This window comes from Prionailurus bengalensis, chromosome D1 (assembly GCF_016509475.1).
Source record: "Prionailurus bengalensis isolate Pbe53 chromosome D1, Fcat_Pben_1.1_paternal_pri, whole genome shotgun sequence".
Lineage (NCBI taxonomy): Eukaryota > Metazoa > Chordata > Mammalia > Carnivora > Felidae > Prionailurus > Prionailurus bengalensis.
Genome location: NC_057346.1, coordinates 87892058 through 87910749, shown reverse-complemented (window position 1 = coordinate 87910749; position 18692 = coordinate 87892058). Strand labels below are relative to the sequence as shown.

The 18692-nt window shown below is 35.5% G+C and overlaps 1 protein-coding gene across 1 annotated transcript in view; it reads right to left on the bottom strand.

The window, feature by feature from the left end:
- HIPK3 (homeodomain interacting protein kinase 3) overlaps positions 1-18692 on the bottom strand; it is a 93174-nt gene that overhangs the window by 47326 nt on the left and 27156 nt on the right. Inside the window, 1 exon segment of the mRNA XM_043580900.1 lies at positions 15043-16141. Coding sequence (XP_043436835.1) covers positions 15043-16139 — 1097 coding nt within the window. The 5' untranslated portion in view covers positions 16140-16141.

The following is an 18692-nucleotide window of genomic DNA, read 5'->3' as shown; positions in this document are numbered from 1 at the left end:
TCCTAGGAGTTACATGTTAACGAGAAGCAATTCAGAGCAAACAAAACCTTCAAAAGATTCACACACATACTTCTTTCATGTTACACAGTTCCCCACCAAACTACACAAATATAAATTCTCTCAATGAGTTTATTCCTTCTAAACACTTCTAAAAGTACTTTGTTTTTAAAAGGTTTCCCTGTTTTCAGATGACTTTCACCATTTGACTGACTGATTTCACCGACCAAATGCCAAATTCTACAATTACATTTTATCATTTATAAAGAAGCTATATCCTTAGATTTAAAGAAGCGAGCAGGGAAGAGGGGGAAGGAATCTCAAACAGGCTCCACACTCAGTGTGGAGCCCAATATGTGGCTTGATCCCAGGACCCTGGGATCATGACCTGAGCCCAAACTAAGAGTTGGTCACTCAACTAACTAAACCACCCAAGCACTCCAAAGAGTAATTTTATTATTACTTTGCTATTACTAAAAATCAAATATATCCATATTAATACATGTAAAAATTAAGAGTTACTTATAAACGCTGATATACCAATTCTCATTTAGGTGTACTGGATTTCAGTTGCCTCTTCTATAATAAGTTAGACTAAATGTCTATGTAAATGTTTCCAGCTCTAAAATTATTTGCTTCTGGGGCACCTGGGTGGCTCAGTTGGTTAAGCGTCCGACTTGGGCTCAGGTCATGATCTCGAAGTCTGTGAGTGCGAGCCCCATGTTGGGCTCTGTGCTAACAGCTCAAAGCCTGGAGCCTGCCTCAGATTCTGTGTCTCCTCCTCTCTCTGCCCCTCCCATGCTCATGCTCCATCTCTGTCTCTTAATAATAAACATTAAAAAAAAATTTCTTAATAAAATTATTTGCTTCCACATCACAATAACTTTAATACAACTATTTTATTTTTAGAACTGTTGATCATTAGTTTAGTCTTTAGGAAGGAAAGAGGGAAAAAATACACATTTACAATGCCGGGGAGCATTCTGCTACAATATGAAATGGCTCCACACCACAGAAGAGAGTGGACAGAGACTCCTGATACAGGAAAAGAGATACAGGGCTTGTGTTATCAAGGTGCGTACTAGAAAATCTACTGAAAAGTTACCAAATGCTTCCTAAGCATACATTTTTAAAGTATTTGAGTCACTTTTTTGATTACTCTGTCAGCTTTTTCCAGTTGTACAGGGCTATTTCAAGGCCAAAGGCGCATCATAATCTCGATACCACTGCCACTAGGTTTCCAAGAGGTCGTTAGTTTGTGACATTTGCTGGTAAGTACACCCTCATATTAGGAACTAGGGGGTAAGAAAGAGCAAAGTAGTAAAAAAAAAAAAAAAATCTTCCAATTACACATCTGTGTGCACTTCTGTCATCTCTTAAACCAACCCATAACACATGTCCAACAATGCAGGATAAACCGCAAAAGGCAGAGACTATAGGTCAAAAAATTACTTTCTAATCTAGCACAGAAGTCCAGACCAGAACAAGGCACATGAAGTGTGGCAAATTGACATGTGAGGACATTTCAAAAGTAAAATCAATAGGATTTGGTCACACAGTGACTAGACATTGAGCAGGAAACCAAAACAAACCAAAAAACCCAAAGTGTCCAACAATGAGGAGCAGGGAAAATGATTCTTTAATAATCTTGTTATGGTAATATGAGAAGATGAGAAGACTCTGGGAGAAAGATGAATCTTTGAACATGAGTTAGAAACATCCAGAGACTGTCCAAGGAAATAACTAAAAACAGAAATTAGGTGTTCAAAGGGGGGCCAGGTACCTAACTGACCTGAAATGTAGGTATCTACCTCCTACCTTCAGGAAGGTATCTGAACGCTTACCATATTAAACAAACTGAAGTCATGGAGGAGAGTTAAGATCTCCAAGAGGGGAATATATTGAATGAGAAGAGAGTACAGGACTGAACCCAATAGAATGTATTCATTTAAGAGGTTAAAAAAAAAAAAGAAAAGAACAAGATAGTTTGTCAGAGAAGTGAAAGAAGAATCTGAGGGTACAGTGTTTAGGAACCAACAAAGAAAGTTTCAGTAAAAAAAAGGACTAACAGCACTGAATGACAGAGGTCCAGCCAGATGTGGACTTAAAAAAAAAAAAATCAAATTTGGTGATTAACAAATAAGTCACCAGTGTCCTTCAAGAGAGGAGTTTCAGGAATATGAGGGAAAATCCCTGGAGAAAGAGCATGGAAAAGTGGAGAGGCAGGACTGAGTTCAAATCACAGCTCTGCCACTGATTAGCTGTGTTAAGCAAGTTGCTTACCATATCTGAATCTCAAATTCCCTCTTTGTAAAATGTAAGTATTACCATTTGTCATGGTTGTTGTATGGGTAAGGGGTAGTTAAGAAAAGTTTCTAGCACAGTGGCTGGTACTAAGCAGCCAATAAATGTGGTTATTATTATACGAAACCTGTTTATCTTTACATTTTCATTGCCCATATAAAAGAGTGTCTACCAGTGTAATATTAAGACAGAAAACTTTTTTTTTTTCATGTAGTGCAGGTGATAAAAAAATTAAAACTTGATTTTGGTTTTGCCTTTTTAAGCCAACAATTTGAAAGACCAGAAATATCCTTATAATGACAAGAATTTGAAAAAAGGGGGTGGGGCATTTTTCACGCACTACTGGGTGAGATTATAAACTCAAGTAGTATGTTTCTGGAAGAAACTATGGCAGCGCCCACCAGTAAAATGTAACATAACCTTTTTGACCCAACAAATCTTCTAGAAATGTTGTGGAAATGTACCTAACAAGTGTCCCAGGACATATAAGAAAGATCCCTGTGGCACTATCAGAAAACAAAATGACATCAGAGAGAACTGCTTGAAGGATACAATACATTATAAAAATTATAATACAGAAACACAACACTAAGGGGGGGGATGCTCCTGCTTTGCTTCACAGCCTTCTCGATTATGGAATTTTTTTCCCGATAGCAAGCATCAATTACTTTGTAATTAAAAATTAAATCAAATAATTTTTAATTTAGTACACTGGCTTTTAGATCAGTATATTCAAAATTATTTATAATTCAGTGTTTTCTCACAAAAGAAACGTTTGTTCTTTTTAATGTCAAAGTTTAACTCATTAGATCTCTCTCCTAAGTAATACAATCTCACCACACCAGCTGATACCTAAATTATTCACTGGCCACTAAACTTGTACTCTTCTGTGGCAGCAGGTACTCTGTTAATACTATCCACGGTGATGAATTCCATTCACAGGAAAATGCTGAAGACTCCGAAACAAACAAGCACACACATCCTGAGGTGTGTGTGAGGTTGGGACTGATACCATTACATTACACTCTATTACAGTACATTCATCAGACAGACAATGTGTACCTTTAACACAAAGCTATACAGCACAAGGTGGGGGGGAGCTGATAACCTCTGAAATTAAAGGCTTTTCAACATAAAAAAAAATCACAAAAATATAACTACCACATGATGCAGCCACCCCACCCCTGGGTCCATAGAGAAAAGAACTGAAAGTTGGGTCTTGAAGAGCTATTTGTACACTCGTGTTGATAGCAGCTCTTTTCAAGGTAGCCAAGAGGTGGAAGCAACCCAAATGTCCAGTGATAAAAGAATGGATGAACAAAATGTGGAATATACATACAATAGAATTTTTCAGCCTTAGAAAGAAAGGAAATCCTGACACATGCTACCACATGGATGAACACTGAGGACATTATGCTAAGTGAGATATACCAGTCACAAAAAGGCAAGGACTATATGATTCTCCTTCTAGGAGATAATTAAAGTAAGTAGTCAAATTCATAAAAACAAAAAGTAGAATGGTGGTGACCAGGGGCTGAGGAGAGGGGGAAAAAGGGAGGTATTTAGTGGGTATAGATCTTCAAAATGTACAAGATGAAGTTCTAGAGCTCTGTTTTACAACAATGTGAACATACTTAATACTAATGAACTACCTGCTTAAAAATGTTCAAGATGAAAAAAATGCTTAAGATGACAAATATTACTTTATGTGTTTTTCACAATAAAAAATGAAAAAAATTTCCATTTTAAAAATAATTTTGGCCACCAAACTGTTAGGTCAAGATGACAGTACAGTTTACAAATTAGTTCAATTTGTTTTTTTTAATATAGGGAGCTCTATGGACAAATGTTTCAGAGTGAAATATGTAAAGGAAGGGATTACCTAAGTATAAAAATATTCTAATATTATACAGCAATTTTTAGAAAGGCAATATTCCTTTCTAAATATTAACAAAATAGTAACATATCTAAAATTATAATCTGATGAAATGCTTTCAAAACAAAATATTTTTCTTGATTCTCATTATCAGGATTTCCATTTTTCACCTATCAGAAATAAAAGATTGCCTAAAACTAAGTAAAAAACAAAAGAGGAGTTAATTAAAATTTGGAAAGCCTTTAAGCTAGACATCTTGATCTGAAAGTATTTGAGTGACTTACACCACTCAATCCATGAAACTAAAGGAAGTTAGTCACGGCTGCAAGTAGATATATTAATATCAAAAGGCTTCATGAAAGCTTAGTACATACAAGATCAAATTTCAATTCTACTTACTTAAATATTTTGAATCTTACACTTTGAGAGTTACACACCAAAAACCTCCTGCTTTTGATAAAAGCACTCTAGAAAACTACCAGCATATTCCTTGGATTTTCTGATTCGTAAAATATTAAGAACTATAACTATTTTGGGCATTTAGTGTTTTTTTGTTTGTTTGTTTTTGTCAGCACTCATCACAGTAAGTACTCTTAATCTTTTTCACATATTCCACCCATCCCCCTCCCACCCACCCTTTGGCATCTAGTTTTAAAGCATTTAAGACTTAACTGTATTTATTTACTTTTACTACAGAAAACATCAAATACAGCTGATGTGTGAACCACCATCTACCAATAACCTAGCTTCAAAAATTACCAATGCATCAACAAAGACTGTCTAAAATTATAATTAATGGTTATCCACTAGGTGGTAGTAAGCAAACCCCAGATATATAATTTCACTTATAAATACTTCAACATATAACTCTAAGGGATACTTAAAAATAATAACCACAATGCTATTATCACACATTAAAAAATCAGTAATTCCCTATATCATCTGACATCCAAATTTTTTCTATTGCCTTATAACTGTCTCTTTCACAGTTAATCTGTTCAATTAATATCTAAATGAGTTCACACATGAAGATTCTATTTAACAGTTTCATAGAATAATCTAGGGAAACATACACTGGGGGGGGGGGGGGGGGGACCAAAGTATTAAGTTAAACAAAAGCAAACTGCAAAACAATGTAATCTGTGAGTCTATTTTTATAAAAATGTTTATCTTAATACATGATAACAAAATGTAGTCATTTTAGTAGTCATACTAGCCATGATTTGGGGTTATTATAAAACAAATCAGCCTGAAATAAACCACTTTTTTTTTTTTTTTTAAAGAGAGAGCACACATGCACAAGCAGGGGAGAAAGAATCACAATCTCCACACTTAGCACAGAGCCTGACGTGGGGCTCAATCCCACAACCCTGGGATCATGGCCTAAGTCAAAATGAAGAGTTGGACACTTAACTGACTGAGCCACCGAGGCATCCCTGAAATCATTCAACTTTAAAAACAAAATGTGATTTAGCTTAAGAAAATTTCAAACGTTGTATTTCACTTCCTGAGATTCAGGTAGTCATGTCTAAAATACTGCTAATGGAGAGTTTTCCAGGTTACTTTGTTTTCCTTATTTGTTTTTACTCATTTTTAATGAGGAGGTTTAACACATGGTGTTAAATATACACTTATATATAGAAATCCACAGGAGTCAGGTGCATGTCTAAATTCACACACAATTTCAGTCAACAAATATCATCAACCATACCAAAGCATTTTTCCCCCGGTAGGTATGGGGAGTATCCTACTAAAGCCAAAATAACCACACTAATACCAAAAGGTATCTTAAATCTATCCATTTCTTTGCACTGCCACCACATCCTCTCTATGGATTACTTTAATGCCTCTTTCCTAATGGTTTTCCTACTCCTACTCTCATTCTGGTCCTCATCCTCCTCCTCCAAATAGCAATTAAAGTGATTAAAACATAAACCATAGTGGCTACCCTACATCTTCAAATCACCCCTACTTTATCCACTCTACTATACTTAAGTCTCACTGGCAAGCTTTCAGATTCTCTACTTTATCAAACTCTTACCAATCTCAAGAGCTTCACACAGCTCTTTCTTTGCCCAAGGCTCTCAATTCCACTCACTCTGGTTGGTGGTCTCCCTTCAGGCCTCAGTTGAATATATCATGTCCTTAGAAATTTACCCTGTCCACCCAATTTAAAGTCCTTACAACTAACTAGCTGTCTGAAACAAAAAACAAAAAACATTAGATCTATACCTCAACAAATTATAAGAATAAACTTATAATAGATTAGAGATCTAAATACTTAAAATGTAATTCAGTAAGTACTAGAATAGGGCAAATGTCTGTTTTTTTTTTTTAATGTTTATTTAATTTTGAGAGAGAGAGACAGAGAGAGACACAGACAGAGCATGAGTGGGGGAAGGGCAGACAGACACACACACACACACACACACACACACACACACACACACGCGGAACCTGAAGCAGGCTCCAGGCTCTGAGCTGTCAGCACAGAGCCTGACTAAGGGCTCAAACCCACAAACCATGACATCATGACCTGAGCTGAAGTCAGACGCTTAACTAACTGAGCCACCCAGGCACCCCGGTAAATGCCTCCCTGAATTAGCATGGGAAAAGGTTTTCTAAACACGACTTAAAATCCACAAGCAATAAAAGGGAAGATAAAATTGACCACACAAAAAAAAATTTTACAAGGCAAACAAATAAACAAAAAGACATCAAAAAGTCAAAATTAAAAAAAATGCAACATATATGACAAATAAAGGACTAATATTCCATATATGTAAGAGATCTTTAAAACTGGTAGACAAAGGGCCATGGTCAACTCTTAATACAAAAATGGGCAAAAGACATGAACAGAAAATCCACACTCACACAATTTTAAAATGACCCTTAAACACTCATTATGTCTCACTCATAATGAGAAATGAAAATTAAAACTACATAGATCTACCATTAGATTCGCAAAATTGTTAAATAGCATATTCTGCTGGCAATGCTGTAGAAAAACAGGCACTATCATATATTGCTGATGGGAATGCAAACTGGTACAGTTCTTACTGACAGAAATTTGGCAATATTTAGCAAAACTATATATGCATTTACCTTTTGATTAAATAATCCCACTTCTGAAAATTTACCTTGAAGATACAACTTGAACAATACAAAATTATATATGCACAAAGCTATTCTTTATAATTGTAATTGGGAAACACTATGTCAATAACTAGGAAAGTGTCTGAATAAACTATGGTAATCCACAATAAAATAGAAAGATCTCTATGAACTGACATGAAGTGATTTCCAGGAAATACTGTTAAGGGAAAACAGCCAAGTGCAAACAGGTAGCTATAGTATGTTACCTTTCCTGTAAGAAAGGAAACAAAAAAATAGACATTTATCTGCTCACATAACCCCCTGCCAAACACAAACACACAAACCCACATGCAAAGAATAAATTGAAAACTAATGATAATGGCTACCAAAAGGGGTTAGGTAGGAATGAGGTGGGAAGGACAGAAAAGACGGAGTGACACTTCTGATGGTTTTAGCATGGTTCTGAGTTTTAGAACATTAATTAATGTTTCACATAGTCAAATAAACAAAAAAGGACATGGGTGGATCCAAAATGAAATACAAAGAAATGAACTTAAATATATTTCAAGTAAACAATAATCACACACTGAAAGCAGAGGTTTGAAGAAGAACCTAAGTAACTTAAAACACACTATTTTGACTACATGCTCCAAGTCTGTGGCTAAAGAATAAAAGAACTGTAAATAAATGTTGTACTCTGGTTAGTAAATTAGCAATGGTAGGGGTAGCAATACCAAAACTATGTTAAGTGTACTCTAGAACTGAACTAATATTATGTAACATATTGTGGATAATGAGATCCAAATTTCCTGGAATTATAAAAGGGATTATAAATAAAGGAAGAAGGATAGAATGAACTCTGGAGGTATTAGAACTGGACATATCAGTATGAATTCATGGTTTTAATAAATAGACAGACACACAATTACACTAACACACACACACACACATTTTCTAGCTTCGCCACTCAAAGGATCTAAAAGCAAGAACACCTTAGCACTAATGAACACATCTGACATTAGCATCCAGATTTTGGTTTTTAAACACCATTCTCCAATAACCAAAGCTCCTTAGAGAAATGACCAATACCAGAGTTGGGGAAGGAAAGATACAAAGTCAGTATGGATCATCTTGTGGTACCGGAAAGTAAGCACTCAAATGGGGCCATGGCAAAGAGACACAGAAGCAAACTTAAAGTGGCTCCTGCTGGACAGTTTAGGATAATTATTCACTAAAAAAATAACAGTAAGTAACAGATTATAACCCTTTGAATATGAATCTGTGAATCCAGGCAGAAACAAATTTAAAAACAAGTAAAGCTCTTCCTTATAAAAGAATTCCTTACAAAGGAAGGACAGAATTAGAAAATCATCATCTCACAGCCCCATACTTAAAAATATTTAAGGCCAAATTCACCAATGGATGGATGCTAAAACTGGTTCGTGAAAATTAGATCAGAAAACAGTATAGTTTTAAAGTATCTCTCCCCAAGATACTTATTAATTACAAAGAAAAAACACCTTATAGTGGAAAAATCTGGCAGTCACCACCTCAACAAAGTAATCATAGTTAACCAGTTGAGACAAAATGACATCATATGCCTCCCAATACGTGAGATCACAACATCACTTCTGTGTAGTCTAAAAATGCATAAATTGAAAACATCAAGCAAACCAAAATTAAGGAGCATTCTACAAAATAACTATCCAGTGCTCAGGGTTATGGGGCGACTGGGCGGCTCAGCTGGTTAAATGTCCGACTTCGGCTCAGGTCATGATCTCGCGGTTTCTGAGTTCGAGCCCTGCATCAGGCTTTGTGCTAACAGCTGGTAGCCTGAAGCCTGCTTCAGATTCTGTCTCCCTCTCCTTCTGCCCCTCCCCAACTCACACTCTGTCTCTCTCAAAAATAAAATAAAAGGCAGGAAAGAGGGCACTTGTTGGGATGAGCACTGGACGTTATATGGACACCAATTTGACAATAAATTATATTAAGGGGGGAAAACTAAATTAAATTTAAAAAGAATTTTTTTAAATAAACATTAAAAAAATTTTTTTTAAGTGTCAGGGTTATGAAAGGCAAAGAAAAAATGAAGGAACTACTCCAGATGAGAGGACATTAAAGGGGCATACATGGCAAATGATGCATTGTGTGATCTTGTATTGAATTCTGGGCAGGAAAAAGGTCGTAAGTGAGAAAATTGGTAAAACCTGAATAAAGTCTATAACTAACCTATACTAGTATTAAATAGATTTTAATTTCCTCAAATCAAATAGTATTTTGAGTGGTTCAAATAGTTCATCAAATCAAGAATACTGAATTGATGTTAACTGATGATGATTTTAATCATCATACTGGGGTTATGTAAGAGAATATCCTTATGTTTAGGAAACACACATGGAAGTATTTACAGGTAAAGGGGCCCATTGTCTGAAACTTACTCTCAAAAACAACGCAAGAAAAAAACATGTGTGTGTACATAGAACCAAGAATGAGTGATAAAACTACAGTGGTAAAATTTTTAAATTTGAAACACTTAGAGAATCCAAGTGAAAGGTATACAGGAATACTTTTATTATTTTTGCAACTTTTTTATATGTCTAAAATTATTTCCAAGCAAAAAGTTAAAAAACAAAAACAAAAAAAGTAACTCCATCCTGGTATTCTCTGTCCCTGTTCCTTTCCATAAGAGAGTACTACTTTACCTTTTTGGTTCTCTACCCATTAGATTAAATGCACCATAATGGTTAGGTCTACATTTCTGCTCCTAAATGAATAACCAGCACCGAGCACAATAATTTACACTTTATATGCCCTAATTATCTTGGATTAAAGACTTAACTGTGTGCCATTTTACAGTTTTCTACTCATGAATCTTTCTGCTGATAACATTTTAAGAGGTCTCAATCAAATGATGGACATAAAACGTAGGGTATCTTGGGGCGCCTGGGTGGCTCAGTCAGTTGGGCGTCCGACTTCAGCTCAGGTCATGATCTCGCAGTCTGTGAGTTTGAGCCCCGTGTTGCAGCTCGGAGCCTAGAGCCTGCTTCCCATTCTGTGTCTCCCTCTCTCTCTGCCCCTCCCCCCCTCATTCTCTCTCTTTCTCTCTCTCTCTCTCTCTCTCAAAAATAAACATTAAAAAAAATGTAGTGTATCTATACAATGGAATATTATGTAACAACAAAAAGAAATGAATTACTAATAACATGCTACAGCATGGATGAACCTTGAAAATGTTATGCTAAGTGAAAAAAAAAAGTCAAAAAGGACCACATGAATACATTCATATAAAATGCTAAGAATGTGCAAATCTACAGAGACAGAAAATAGATTTGGGGCACCTGGATGGCTCAGTCAGTTAAGCATTCAACTCTTGATTTCAACTCAGATCATGATCTCTCAGTTCATTGAGATCCAGCCCTGCATAGGGATCTGTGCTGACAGCGTGGAGCCTACTTGGGATTCTCTCTCTCCTTCTCTCTGCCCCTACCCTGCACATGCATGCTCTGTCTCTCAAAATAAATTTTTTTAAAAAGTAGATTTTTTTGTTACCTAGGGCTTAGAGAATAGGGAGATTGGGGAAAGATGGCTAGGGGGTATGGGAAAGGGAGTTCTGCTGGGGGTAAAAACAATATTCTAAAATTGATCATGATGATGCACAACCACAAATATACTAAAAACCACTGAATTGTACACTTCAAATGGGTAAAGTTCATGGTACATGAAATATATCCCAATAAAGTTGTTTAAAGAAAAACAACTTTAAGAGTCCTACCAAAATTTCTGGGGCGCCTGGATGGCTCAGTTGGTTAAGTGCCTGACTCTTGATTTCAGTTCAGGTCATGATCCCATGACTCACGGGATCAAGCTCCATGTTGGGCTCTGCGCTAACAGTGTGGAGCTTGCTTCAGATTCTCTCTCTTCTTCTCTCTCTGCCCCTCCCCTTATGTTTTCTCTCTCAGAATAAATAAACATTAAAAAAAAAAAAAAAGAGCCCTACCAAAATTTTTATTTGGAGAGAGAGAGAAAAAGAGAGAGAAATCTATGTCTATGGCCACCATGTATGGCACTGAAAACTACTTCATTATAGACTTTTGGAAATTTCAATTAAAACTTCTGTTAAAATGAAAACCCACTGACAACCTTTTATTCAGATTTCTAAATAAAAATAACTGTTTCATGATACAGAGAAGAAATTGCCAGGAATTTTAGCCAATACTGAGTTTTTTTAGGTAAGGGTGGTTTAGTGAAAGAGAACACTTTAATGCTAGTCAACCTAACTCCTTCTCTACTCTCAAAGCTCACACAGGGGTCATTTCTCCCTGGAAGCCTCTTTGAATGCTCAAATTAGGTTAAGTGCTCTCCTCTGTACTCCCACAGCTCCCTGTACACCCCTGTACCTTAGGACTTCTTGAGACAAACTATTTTTCTCCTCTATCAAATTATGAAATCATGTTTAATCACATCTGTATTCCTAGCACAGTGCCAGCACATAAAACGGACTCCACAAAAATTGAGTTAAACTTGGAGTGTGAATTTGGACCTGTTTGACTTCTATGAGCCTCAGTTTTTACCTATTCAAATAGGAATTCTACCAGTTGTCTTACCTAACTCATAGGGATGAGACATAAGAAACAAACTAGGAAATACAAATAAAAGCACCTGAAAAAAATGTAGTATACATACACAGTCTTCTATTATCATAGGAGCAACCTACATCAAGTATTAGTCATTCTCTGTACTTAATTTTGTTATAGGAACTTTGATACTTCTGGGTCTAAAAAGGCATAAGGGGATGGGGATACCCTAAACAAAAACTGATAAGCCTAAATTAATTGTGTCTCATTCATTACATACCATTCTGTCAACTATTACAGGCAAAATAGAAAGCATTCTGTACCACAACAACAATGAATGAATGCTAAATTACTCAGTAAACTACAACTGAGTTGTATACAACTCAGTATACAACTGCTTTTCAGGTTACTTTACAGCACACTTTCCGGTCTGTATGTTCTGAAGTGACTCAAACCACAGGCTAGAATTCTATATTTAAGAGAAAAAGACTCATGACCCAAATGCTGCCACCGCACCTCAGAAACACAGCACCTTCTGCTGCTAAAACCTTTTATGCGTTCAAGAGCCCTGTGTGTTCTTGACAGAAACCATACTCATGCAGCTGAATTTAGAACATGCTGACCTTGAGCAAATCAATGCCCTTAGCATGTACTTCTGGCTTATATCACTGCAAGAGGTAGACAGCCTCACCATCTATAGTAGTCAACAATTTCTGGCCACTGTCCCCTGGCTATTTTAAGATATCCCAACACATTTCTGTGTTGCCCAGTTCAAAGAAACAGAATAACACATGAACCTATGTTTAAACACAAATCGTTTACCTTGGAACTTGGGGTATGTGTGTTCATAGTGTGATTAGCTCAAAAATATTTAATTTGGTAAGTTTCCACTTCCTGCTTTCATTTTTTAAATACAACATATTTTTAACAAAAAGTTAAAAATCAAGTATAAGACACTTTTGCTTACTGTCTACTCAAATTTATAAGTAAACTTGGTAAAAAACTAAGCCAAAATTGGTGAACAAATATTGAAAAAGATTAATGGTTTACCTGCTATTTTCATGCAAAATTACACTAGATATTAAAACAGCACATGATTAAGGACTATGTGACACTTTCACCAGTCTACCTTAGTATTAACTCTTCTAACTCTTGGATCTAATTAGCATAAAGTCCTTTTAAAAGGTTTCTGTCCAAGCAACATAAATCAAAATGCTACTAGCAGAGTCCTTGTTTACAAATTAGAACCTCATTTTTTTTTTAACTCTAAACAAAGAATCTGCAATTTAGCAATTGTATGTATACCTTCTAAAATTCAGGTAAATTATCTACTTGAAATTTATATAGAAAAACAAATTCAAAACTTAGTAATTGTACTTAGCAATTATTCATAGCTTTTTTTTTCTCATTCTCAACAGAAGCTAATATTTGTGCAAAGGCCCAATGCTAGAAATCAACATCATAAAATATTTAGCATTTCAGATTGCTTTTTAAAGGATTTCCTTTACTCCCTTGAAACATTTAATAAATGTTTAATAAATGTTCTCAAGTGTAAAAAATAAAGCTTTTTTTTTTTTTTTTTACTCTCATCCAAAAGATTTCAATAAAGAAAAGGAGTATAGGTATCACACGGAGCTAAATCTGATATGCAGTATAATGCAGGACCCAAATAAAATGAAGTCATTTACTAACAAGTGAACTAAATATAGAGCCCAAGCAGCTGGAGCCTAGAGTTTATATAATATGCTAGCTGACAACTAAAAGCTCTTAAGACAGAACCCATAGAGTACAAAGGGAAGGGAAAAAAAACACTACTCTTCTCATGCTGTTAAATAAGAATTTAAAATAATTATTCCAGCAAAAAAAAATGAACTAAAAACTAATCCTGTATTCCATTACATTAAAAAAAAATCTGTCAGAAATACAGAGGATCAAATAAATGTAATTATATATTAAATAAGACTTAATACTGTAATACAACTACAAAGCTTTTAAATCATGTAAAAGGTTTTAAGAATAGTATCTAGCACTCTAATACCAAAAATGTTACAACCAGGAATATACTAAAGAATAATTAGACTATATTCCTAATTTCTAATATATATTTTAATAAATTGTCACTAAGTGATATATATGGGACTCCTTCTAATAACCTACTAATGGTAGGGCATATATCTGGAGTTCATTTTTTGTAGTAGCTAATTAATTTCTCCTATATAGTGTCCTGGGTACTAAAGTATGTATTTGTAAGACACTAATCAGAATGAGAGGTATAGTAAAAAGGTAGATACAAAACCAGAAAAATAAACAACCCTTGCTGGGCCTAAATTTATAATCCTCATGTTCTAACAATCTTCAACAACAAACTGCATGTATCTGTCTATTCACTAACTTATAAAACGGCCAATATTGGGAAGCTCCTGTATTTGCCCACTGTTTTGGGGCTCTAGAGTATATTTCATTCTAGCTGAAATGAAAACAGTATCTCAAAATTATAGAACCATGAATCCAAAACCATTTTACATACTCAAGAAGATATTTTGAATCCTGGTAATCATTAGCCCGTAAGACTACATATTGACACTCCAAGCTAGCATTGTATTAATCATGACACTATAGCACTTTATCAATATTTACATGGAAATTATTTTCTTTTTTAAATTCCACCCATAGCACCAACACCAAAATAACATTACCCATAACATATAGATGGAAGCATAATCAAACCTGTTATGGAAAAGTCACCTACACATTCAAGGCAGCCATGAAGTGTGTCTGAAATTCAGTATCACTAATCAAAATAACTTTCTGAATTCTTATCTAAGTATTCAGTCACATCTAATTACCTTTAATAAACGAGTTCTCTTAAGTGCCAAAATACTCAAAGATATATACAAAAATTACTATGAACCCTTTCCCAACATTTGAAGACTTCTGTTTGATCATCATTAATAACCTATCATTCCTTCAGGTCATGGAACTTTGGCATGGAGCTGCTGGGGAGATTTCTACTCTGTTCAGGCAGATTTTATGCCTAAATTTTAAAAATCTTCTTAACACCTCAAACCTAAACCAATCTTGTCTGGATTTATTTATTTACCCAAGCCATCTTTTTTACCATGTACACACACAAAATTATTTCATTCAGCCAAAATTCAACATTTATTAAAGAGCCAAAAGGTAGTTGTCACCTACCTGTAGTACCGAGATTGTAGATATGTTGAACAAACAGTCTTTGATACATGACTGGCCGACCCAAAGTCTATCACCTTAACCCTGTATGGCTGCCGAACAGGATCCACCAGCATAATATTTTCTGGTTTGAGGTCAGCATGAATTAAACCAAGACTTTTCAATTTTTTCAGTGCAGTGGCCACTTGTTGAAGAATGGGTCGAATTACTTTTAGTGGCAGGGGGCTGAACTTATTTTGTTTCAAAAAGTCATACAAGTTTTGTTCCAGCATCTCAAAAACTAAACAAGTATGGTTACGGTGCTGAAAGCATTCATAAGCTCGTACAAAGTTATATTCATCAGCATTTTCAGTACTGAGTCTTGCTAATATGCTCACTTCTATTTGACCTTGACGTGCATAAGAAGGGTGATTCTTCAAAATTTTGATTGCTACAATTTCATTTGTCCCTCTTTTCCAGCATTTGACTACCTGGCCAAAAGTGCCTCGACCAAGAAAATCAAGGACTTCATAAGTATTTTTCATGGAGCATAAGACTTCATGCTGTACTAACTGATAGTCACCTTCTCCAGTGGTACAATTCTGTTTTGTTCCTGTGGTAGTTGTCACAACTGTCACTGGATTTCCCATGTTGGTTTGCAACATTGCAGGAAGTATGGACAATTCATCAACAATCTGCATTGCGCTGCTATGATTATCCAACTCCTCACTCTTGCGCTTCAATCCACATCGCTGGGGGCCTTCTAGGAAATTGAACCTGTGTCGCCACGCCCCAATCTGAGGTGCCTCCACTTGAGCTTGCTGTGCCTGAGCTGCTATGACCTTTGTAGCACCCGCAGTGTTTTTTAAAACAACAGCACTTGTCTGCAACGAAAAGTTGTGTCCTCGAGGTCTGTTAAATGGTATCTTTGTCTGAAAAACACTACCCTTCGTGGGAGGATGAGAATTTCCAATATTTTTACCATTCACATAGGTCCGTGGATAGTTTCTTTCCTGGAATACACAACTGCTTGGCTCTACTTTGAGTTTCTTCACACTACAAAAGGCACTTGACTGAGTTTGATAAACATACGGTGGGTAGACCAAGACTTGTGAGGCCATACCTGGTTGGGGGGGGGGAGGGGGGAGGAAAGAAAAAGACATTATTAACTACAAAAAAAAATTGTTTTTAATTTTAAATCTCAAAGAAAACTTTCAAGGGTCAAGTCCATAATTTATAAAAATAATTAAACTTCATTAAGATTTTTTTCCCTTAGAGAAGATAAGCATTTTAGTATCTCCATCTTAGCTAATTAAACCTTCAGCTATTTTGAGTATTGCATATAAGCCTGGGAATAAAAAACTGAGTGCATTTAGTTAACCAAAAAATATCTACCAAGCAGCTGTAATGGCCAAGATATACCCTAGGAACTATGCCAACCATTTTTCTCCCAAAAGGGAAAAATACAGATCCCTTAACTATACACATTTGGCAAAGGTAAAGCATTCTATCACCAAATTATCATTTATGAACCAATGACAAGGAAAGAAAACATACACTGCATAAATAGAGTCACATTCCTTATAGCTAAAGTTCAAGAAATGCCCCAGAAAAAATAATCAATTGTAAAAATTGTAAATAAGACATAGGTCTTTTGCATGATGTTCTCCTTACTTAACATCTTTTTCCACATCCACCCTTGTACACTTAAGTGGACTTCTTTACATTCAGATCAAAGTGATGCAATACCTTCTTGCTGAAGATTTACTTGGAACACACACTCACCACTCACTCTCTAGGCCACAGTTGGGCATTCAGTGCTCAATAAAAGCTTCTATGTTCTTCTAATTAGCATTCATGACATGATATTACATTACACTCCAATTGTGAGTGTATCCATCAGTCTTTCACACTAGATCTGAAACAAGGTGCCCAGGATATAGAGTTGGTGCTCAATAAATATGAGTTGGTCAAATTAATTTTAAAATATTTCCACCACCCACAATTTAAAAATCTATATTGTATTAACTGGGCAGTCTCATACTGTTTTAACAAATCAAACATCAATTCCTTAATTCAAAAACAACAGATTGCCATCACAGTATGCAATATATGTAAAATATTTAAAATATTAAGAGTTACCACCTATGGAAGGAATTACTATGCAGAGGTTTAATAAATGCTTTATTTGCAATATTTTATTTAACCATATTAATATCTTCCCAATTTGCTGTTAAGAAAACTAAAACTCAAGAGGAATTAGGTAATTGGCCAAGGTCACATAGCTAGGGTGTAGTAAAAGAACAGGAAAATACATTGCCCTCTTGGGGCATAAATTTATGCCTCCTTCAACTTCCTAAATTTTTTTTTTTTTTTTTTAAGATTTTATTTCTGGGGCACCTGGGTGGCTCAGTTGGTTAAGCATCCAACTCTTGGTTTCAGCTCAGGTCATGATCTCCTGGTTCGACTGTTTGAGCCCCGCACTGGGGTCTGCACTGACAGTGCACAGCCTGCTTGGGATTTTCTCTTCCTCTCTCTCTGCCCCTCCCCTGCTCCTGCTCTCTCTCAAAATAAATAAATAAACACTTCTTAATAACTACCTACCACATTCCTAAACTGACCTGGATCTAGTAAGAAATGAGCAATAAAACCTTATTAGACAAATTAAGATTTGATGTTCAATGTGTAAGAAAAAATTGTAAATTGAAATTCTGGGTTCCAAACCATTTCATCCAGCATCAGAAGTTTCAAAATTCCACCAATTTTTCTCCTTTTAATGAGGCGAGGCCACAGGGAAAACTCCTTCTAAACATATTGAACCCATCATCTAATTCACTTAATGTTTGTGAGGGCCGCCAACCTTATCTTCAACAATTTAGCATTACCGTGATTCCCATTTCAAACCACTTCTGTGATCGACACCCACAGAAATAGACTGAAAGAAACAGATGATGAAACTGACACAAAAAAATTTCTAAAACATCTATTATAAATATACTTGTGGATTTAAAGAAACGCATGAACATAAATAGGAGAGACATGAAAAGCATCTTTAAAAGGGAACCGGTGAGCCTAGAAAACCATGTATTATACAGACAAAGGAAAAGTAATTTGACAATATCTAACAAAACTGACATAGAATCAGGCACCTCAGATATAGTAAAAGAATATTCATGCAGTATAACCTAAACACTCATTCAAAAAGCACTGGGTAAATACAAGACCAACTACAATCTTGCCATTTGCAACTACGTGGATGGAACTGGAGGGTATTATGCTAAATGAAATTAGTCAGTCAGAGAAAGACAAAAATCATAGGACTTCACTCATAAGGGAAGAGAAACAAAAATAATATAAAAACAGGGAGTAGGACAAAACAGAAGAGACTCATAAATAAGGAGAACAAACTGAGGGTTGCTGGAGGGGTTGTGGGAGGGGGATGGGCTAAATGGGTAAGTGGCATTAAGGAATCTACTCCTGAAATCATTGCTTCACTATAGGCTAATTTGGATGTAAATTTTAAAAAATAAAAAATAAAGTTAAAAAAAAAAAAGAATGAAAATAATCTACCCTGTTATGGACTGATTCCCATATTGTTGTATGAAAAAAGCAAGATTCAGAAAAATGTGTACTTTACAATAGAATTATTAGGGTGCCTGAGTGGCTCAGTAGGT